Source organism: Austrofundulus limnaeus, unplaced genomic scaffold (assembly GCF_001266775.1).
Source record: "Austrofundulus limnaeus strain Quisiro unplaced genomic scaffold, Austrofundulus_limnaeus-1.0 Scaffold708, whole genome shotgun sequence".
Lineage (NCBI taxonomy): Eukaryota > Metazoa > Chordata > Actinopteri > Cyprinodontiformes > Rivulidae > Austrofundulus > Austrofundulus limnaeus.
Genome location: NW_013953110.1, coordinates 13,935 through 21,872, shown reverse-complemented (window position 1 = coordinate 21,872; position 7,938 = coordinate 13,935). Strand labels below are relative to the sequence as shown.

The 7,938-nt window shown below is 39.8% G+C and overlaps 1 protein-coding gene across 1 annotated transcript in view; it reads right to left on the bottom strand.

Moving 5' to 3' along the window:
- Positions 1-1,861, bottom strand: part of LOC106532017 (AMP deaminase 2) — a gene marked incomplete at its 5' end in the record, with an annotated part of 9,029 nt that extends 7,168 nt beyond the window's left edge. The window contains 3 exon segments of the mRNA XM_014027999.1: positions 379-447; positions 935-1,065; positions 1,731-1,861. Of these exon segments, the coding sequence (XP_013883453.1) occupies positions 379-447; positions 935-1,065; positions 1,731-1,861 (331 nt within the window).
- Between the last annotated feature and the right edge of the window lie 6,077 nt (positions 1,862-7,938).

The window sequence follows — 7,938 nt, the reverse complement described above, 5'->3', positions numbered from 1 at the left end:
TTTTGAAGAAATACTTTGAAAAAATATCTAAAATAGCGTTGTGTTGTAATAGCAAACAATCTTTTTCAAGTAATAATTGATAAAATGTGAACTTAGAGCAAATTTTCAATCTGAAGAGATTTGTTTTTAAAGGAAATWAACAGCAAAACAGAAAGACTGTACAATTATCAAACCACCAGCAGGGGGAGATGTGACCCATAACAGGAGGCTGACAAAGTCCATCAGGAGTTCTTTAGAATATTGTTTAAAACAAAGCTTTTGATAAATGAACAGTAATGAAAGTGTCTGTTAGTTATAGCAGCAAGCACAACAGAAGAAATCAGAAATMATCACTAGAGAAAAAAAAAATCCAYGCACAGTGAGGCAGCAATAACTCACTCTAGGTCTGCAGCACTGTCGATTTTCAAGAAGTCCTGTTTGGCACGAAGTAAGATCTCTGGCTCAAGCCTTGGGGTGATATGCAGAGGCGCAGGATAGTGTGGGCAAAAAGGCAGGGCCCATGGGCATCAGAGGCAGTGAGAAGAAATCAAGCACACAAAAACAGGACAGACACCAAATCAAAGCACAGGCCCACACTCAAACGAGCGCTAGTTCGTTGGCGCAGGTACATTTTAAACACAGGTTAGTGACAGTAAACCCAATCTGTAAATAGAACCAGAACCACCCAGTGATCGGCTTAGTGGTGCGGTTAGCAGACCTCAGCTCCTGATGGGAGTTTGTGTGGAAGATGAACCACCGGAACAGGTGTTGGCTCACCACATCAGTAAGTAGATTGCCGGCATTAGTTTGCCCACAAACTAGCATGTTGGGAGCTGATAAGCGTGTGTGCGTTAAGTGAAAGGAGAAAGGCAGAGCACCGTCCGTCTGCTCGAGCTAATGGAAACGGTTGGTTTTTACCGCCTTCTGTTCACCGAGTGTGTTTGCATTTCCTCACTTAATGTCCTGACTGATCTGCCTCTCCAGGCGGTGCCGCCGCTCCTCCAGCTGCTCGATGGGACTGTCCTCCGGAAACTCGTAGGGAGCGCTTCGCATCTCGCTCTCAGTCATGCTGCGTGTGAACAGCTCCTGGTTTTGAAGGGAGGCGAGAAAATTTGTGGCAGTCGTGAAACGGAAAACTGCGTAAAAATCTGTGAAGCGCACACAAACTCAAAGCCAGTGGTTTTGTTTTTTTTTTTTACACTCAGAGAAATTTGTGTTTTTAAAGTCCTGAAATTCTTGTTTTATCAGGATTTTTCTTCAGTTTATCAAGAAATTTTTGATTATTTCTACAGAAGCAACTAAAGTGAATCAGGGGTGATTTTTTTATTAATTTACTAGCCTGGATTTTGCAAATGTGTCGATAGTTTTTAGAATGACCTGTTTGAAGAAACAGTGTTTGATGATGACTGAATTGATGAGCTAATGGCTAGTCCGAACGGAGTCGAGCCTAAACTGTCACCTTAAAACAACTTCAGTCTTCAAACATTTACATTGCAGTCAGATTTATATTACAAAGATATTCCAGCAGAATTATTGAAATGTTTCTGCTAAACAGTGCTACAGCTACCTGCTACTGCTACCATTTGTACTTGCAACCAGAGGCCCTATTCGCATGTGAACAATCTGCAAATGTTAGAGGCATGATGTGTCAGGGGATCAGAGACGGTCAGGTGTCTTTTGAGATTAGAGTTGTTTTGAAGAGGCAGCACTCCACTCTGCTGCTCAGGTTTCAGTGTGCTCTCAGCCCTCACCTCCGCTATCTCTTTGTATTTTTCCTCCATGGATGTTCGCAGGTCGACTGGGTAGTGTGAATGAGAAACGGGTGTTCCTGGAAGGGATCGCTGGGGCTTGAGAGATTTTGGCCCAGACACAGCACCACCGTCTGTAAAAAAAAAAAAAAAAAACACACAGGAAGGAGTTAACAGCACCAGACGTGCTGTCTGTGTGTGTGTGTGTGTGTGTGTGTGTGTGTGTGTGTGTGTGTGTGTGTGTGTGTGTGTGTGTGTGTGTGTGTGTGTATACATTTCACAGAAAAACAGCCTCACGGGGACCAAAGCCTGGTGTGTGAATTGAGTCTAGGATAGATTTAGGGTCATGTAGGTACTGGTTAGAGATGCAACGATTCAGAAAATTCACGGTTCGGTTCGATACTTTAGTCTCACGGTTCGATATTTTTTCGATACAAAAAAGAGAAATGTCCNGTGTGTGTGTGTGTGTGTGTGTGTGTGTGTGTGAGTGAGTGATTTCTTTACACACACACATCATCCTGTGCTAACCAAAGGCAGAATCAACCCATTAAAATACTTTTTTAAACCAAGTGCCAGACACATTTTTAAATTAAGCCACAGTTGTTTGATTGGTTTTCAAGTAAAATAAACTGCATGAAAAAGGTAGGTTTATACTCTCAGGTCTTTTCCCCGACTGCATTTTTTTTGTAAATAGGAGCAAATATAAGATTCTTTTCTTCTTCTGCTGCCTTTCATTTTATTTGATTTGTATTGTTTTGTTGTATGTAATGGGTTTTGTTTTGTTTTTTTAAAATGAAATTAATAAATACTATTGGAAAAAATAGATTTTCATGGAACATGTAAATTCTGCATGTTGTATTAAGTTAGCAAAGGCTGGGTGTGTGAATAAAAAGAGAAGCTGGATTTACAGGTCCTGTAGTTTGTTATGTAAATGTTTTTTATGAGTCATTAAACCTCAAGCCAACCTTTGAGATCTTTGAAGGATTCAACTGCAGCTACAGTACAGAAGAGCAGAAAAGCGAYGATAGATCACTTCAGAGAAGAAACAGTTCTGTCAAACTTTCCTCTGCTGAAGGTAGAGACACTTYACCACAAACACACTACTTTTATACAGTCAAAGACAGAAAAAGAAGGACATTTTGTTTAGTTTGCCTAAGATTATACTGTAAAGTGTGAAGTTTAGTCCAGTRACTGTTGATTAGCACCTGAAACGAACATTTAAAAAGTTTGAGTTTTTTTAGGCAAACGTGTCGTTTTGTCAGAGCYGTTAAGAAACACTGTCAGCTAAAAACAGTTATACTCATCCTACAAGCTTCTGCAAACATGGAGCTCTYAATGTTGCACAATCTTTGACAAAGACCCTCTTTTCCCTACTTTCAGCAGCCTGAACACAGTATTTTTCAGGAGTACACAAAACTGAATTGGGTAGAAGGCAAACTCAAATTAAAGTGGCTGCAATTTGTGACAAAAAATAATAAATGCCAACGAAATGTCAAAAAAGCAAGAAGAGCTTCAGAAAAAAAAGGCTCACGTTAAAAATAATTTCCTTTCAGTCAGGCGTTCATGCTGACGAARTTGAACACACCTGACTGAAAAGAGGCGACATCGACTCCAGACTAAACACAAAAAGAGCTAAATGATGCTCCACTCTGTTGACTGGGACCTTAAATTGAATATTTTTCTAAAGACAATTGTGCATTTTAAAGAAAGCAGCAATTTAAAGGCTACTATACTTATACAGTCCCACACAGTAATTTGCTCAGGTTTTTGGTTTTGGGAGTGGTGTGCTCTCACAGATCTATAACTGGAGTCATTATTGCTGCTGCGTCTGGCTGCTGACAATTASTGTCAGACGTCAGCTTCTAAAACGAGCAGAAAATAACTCTGCAGGATATTAATGCAAAAACATTTGATTGTCACTTTTAGTCGTGACTGAAAACAAAAATCTCTGTATAAATTTTAGTGCTGACATCATCTGGGCAAAAGGCTACGTGTAGTTACTATCTTACCTGTTGAAGATCTTTGAATGACCTCAGGTAAAGAAACTGTTTCATTTCTACTTTCTTCTACGATCTGTGCTCCCAGCCAAAAAGTAGATTGCTGCTGTTTTGAAACAGCTGCATTCAATAAAACCTTTTTTAAACATCTTTTTAAACATTCCAGTAGGAATTGCCCCAAGCTTTACTGGGAGTGCTACAGCTAGCTGCCTCTGCAGAATTCAATGCGGCCAACTGTGGAACGCAAACTTGATGGTGGTGAAAATGTTTTGTAAAAACAGTTTTCACATGAACTGCTAAGAAATATTTGACAGGAGTTGTTTTAAAATGGACAACTCTCTTTAAATCCTTCTTTTTCACATTTGAATCATTCAGGACTGTTTGGTCTGAATTCCTCCTTATTGTAACTCCACAAGCCCCTCTTTCACCTCCTTTCAGAGGTGTATCTCAGATCAACTCGTTTTGAGGCTGTCTCTTTAAAAGCAAACGAGTTGCTTCACACCCCGTCTCTCCTTATTTTAATTTCTGAAACGTGGCAACCCTCACCAGAATTAAACTCTGTTTCTCCAAACTGAGACTGTTCAACAGGTAAGACAATACTCTTTAAATAAATCACCACTTCTAAAGATCTGAAATATTGCTTTTTACTGTAACAAGCATCATTCCTAATAAAAATAAATCATATCATCTCTAAGGCTTTCCACCACACAACCAACCAAACTCTTTTTGCTTCTGTGAGCCGATTTACATGAGCGGCTCAATCTTACATTAGATTTTACTTTGAAAAAGACACAAAAAGAAAATAATAATAATGTTCTCTGAGGGTCGTGGCACACAGGCTGGCCTTCCCACCTCCAGATTTGTCTCAAACTCGATGTTTACACAGTGAGTGTAAATAAAGTGCACCGACCCTTTATTGTCACGATAGCAGCATAGACTCACCTCTTACCCAAGCAGGTTTTATTGACAAAGCTGTCCATCTCAGCTTTGTGTCACATCCCTGGAACCTGAGTCTGCACACCGCCTACGTGATCAATAAGCATCTGTGCAGCTGCCTCCGCTCTATAAGGAGCAATACACTTTTTATCGTCYGCATTCTGCTTCCATCAGCAGCCTGGCTTTTGGCAGCGAGATGCAAGATCAAGACCGTTCGGTGYATTCGCCACGGCTTTTTCTTTTCTTTGTTTCCAACAGAATTATTGTTAGATGAAATCTTTTTTCTTTAATTTCTGCACATAAACACRTGTTGGATAGTTCAAGATTCTTTGTGAGAATTTTGACTTTTATTAGTGTTATAGTTTTATTTGTTCAAACCATTGTTCCTTTTGTTTACATTAAAAGTCCCTAAAATTCTAAGAACAGCAGTAGCAGCTCCGAACATAAATATTGGCAGGGAGATATTAATTTCCTGAATCAATATCAACATCATTGTTACAATTTGTACAATGTTTGCTGTGATAAAGATAGACRTTAATTATTTAATCAGGATAGTACTTTTTATTGTGGGTAGATTTAATAAGACAGCTTTCTCGATTGACTGGGGGAGTACATGTTAATATGATAAATTCACTAACAAACGCAGGGCATCGGCCTGTACCGCTCTTTAACCGTAAATAAGTAAAAAGCTGAGAATAAAAAAACAAAAAAAAAAAACAACATTTCATAATCCATTTCAAATTGTCAAAATAGTTGAAAATCACACCAAACTAAACACAGCAAGCTAAGTAAATAACCGATTTGCATTGTTTATTAGGAACTACTTTGTATAGGCCACACCTAAAGAATGGTAACATTTAAAATCTTAATGAGAGCAGTGTATTACCATCTTATCTTTAACTCGCTTTGCTCTGCARTATCCCAGTTTGACCTGTTTTGTATCAGATTATACAAACAAAAGCGGTTCTGATTTAATCAGTCCTCACACATGGAGTCCCCCGTGATTTGCTTTGGTTCTGCTGATCGAGGCTCTAATAAAACTTTTGTTTTTCTTAACAGACTCTCATTTTGTSCCTGAGAGGCCAGAGCGAGAACATGAGCTGCAGGTGTTCCTTAGCAACTACAGATGAGAATAAACCTAGTTTGCATCCACCTCTTAAACATATCATCAGATTAAAAAAAACACAAGAATGAAATTAATTTCCTGGAACCTAGAGCCAGTCAAGTCTCTTATAAACTGTTGGGTCAGCTGGAGGGAGAAATATTTCATTAACTATATAATTGATTTGCAGATAAGATGAGGCAGACGTCACATGAAAACACTATTATTATAATGGTCCTGAAGCTCGGCGTGCTCATGGGGACTGAAAGTGAGACCTCAGCAGTACACAGTGTGATGCCCACACAGGCTGCCTGAGGGGTACATCTTTAATGAAGAGACAAGTCTTTTCCTTCGGTTTCAGCTGCAACACTTCAGCTGTTCACAGCTGCTGCATCAGACCGAACTGGAGCAAAAAGCAGAGGGGGACTTTGTGCTCCTAAAATGTYCATTAACTAGCAGATTATAGAAACGGACGAATCTGTCATTAAACACTGTCCGCATTCATCATTTCCTCACTTTATTTTTATGCCTACTCTCCCCGTCTCCTTCCTGTCACTATAAAGCTTGTTTGAGCAGTGCTCTGGAAGTGATAAATACCCAACACAGAGCTGCTGAAACTTCTTAGATACACAACATTCATGTTTAACAAAGCTACAACATGGGAAGGTACTGTTTGTGGGTTAATCATCATAGGTTACAGTACCTCTGTCTGCCTGTTCTCTCCTGTTCTCACAGTCTCCTCTGCGGTCACAGTGGCCTGGTCTGAGCTCCTGAGGGATGCTGGGACGTGAAACTAGGCCTGGGACAGCCGATGCACCCTCCCCCGCTGCTACAGTGGAAGGCAGAGAATGACAGCAAACAGGAACCGCACACACTCTCCTAAAACACCATCTGCTCTGACAACCGGGGATCGTTTTGTCTTTGCTCCTCCTGCTGTAAGTGTCTCCAGCTTCAAAGCGATCCCTAAAGCAGAGGTTGCTTTTTTTGTCTTTTTGTTGGTGGTGGTTTTTTCACCTCCTCTTTCCCCTGATTCTGTATCGGAGCTGCTTCCTGGATTGCACCGGTTCTCAGTGCATGAACAGCACAGCCTTCAAGCTCCCGGATTTAAATACTGGGTTGGAACAAACCACGTGGCGAAAAGGGGGAAGGACCAGGGTGAACCACTTGATTCTGTAAGATGGAGGAGGCTGAAACTGGCCACTCCCACTTCCACATTGCTTTTTAACCCTTATTCATGAACGAGAGGCTTTGATTTTCCTATAACTGTTATCATTGTTCTATTTCTCTCCCTAGCTTCCTTCTCTAAATGAGTGCTTTTAATTCATCTGTTTCTGTCAAACTGCAAGTGTTTTCATTTTCACATAACCAGGAGACGCAATAAGTGAGAAACACAAACTTCATATCTCCACCGATCACATGATGCCCTGAGGAGAAAGCAAAGTTTAAAACCAGAAACAAAGAGCACAAGTGAACAAACAGATTTCTACAAGCCCTGAATACTTGAGAGATCTGTACTTGTGTTAAACAGCTCTAATCAAAAACAAAAAACGGTTGCTCTGGTAGCCAATAAATTAGCTCATCATTATTTAGAAATGATTGCATGAATCGGGACAGAAGTAAGATCTATCAGGAGACACGCCAAGCACATTGGGTACTTTTTCTTTTACAACTAAAAGCAAAAGCTTAGTCAGGTTTTCTAAACAGTAAAAGCTAAAACACACAAAACTAATGCTGATCTACTCATATGTAATCTATGGATTTTAAGATAAGATACACAATATCTGGTGACATGTTAGATATGGTGCAGTCAGGGATATTCATTTCTGCTGTGAATGAGCAACAAAACGTCTACTGTTCAGGTCTGGTTTTACTGTGACATCTGCAACTTATTCAGAAACACATCAGTAAAACCTAAATAGGGAACATTTTGCTTTAATTTTTATAGGTTAAATTTAAAATTCAGCTTGGAAAAACATTTTTCATCCTAACTATAGACGAACTGGGGGTTGTAAATCCCAATGAAATCATTTAAGACCAATAAACCAGTGCTCTTGTAAAAAAATAAAATAAAAACTAGGCAGGCAGGCAAGGTAATAAATCACCATATTTAGTGTGTGTGTGTGTGTGTGTGTGTGTGTGTGTGTGTGTGTGTGTGTGTGTGTGTGTGTGTGTGTGT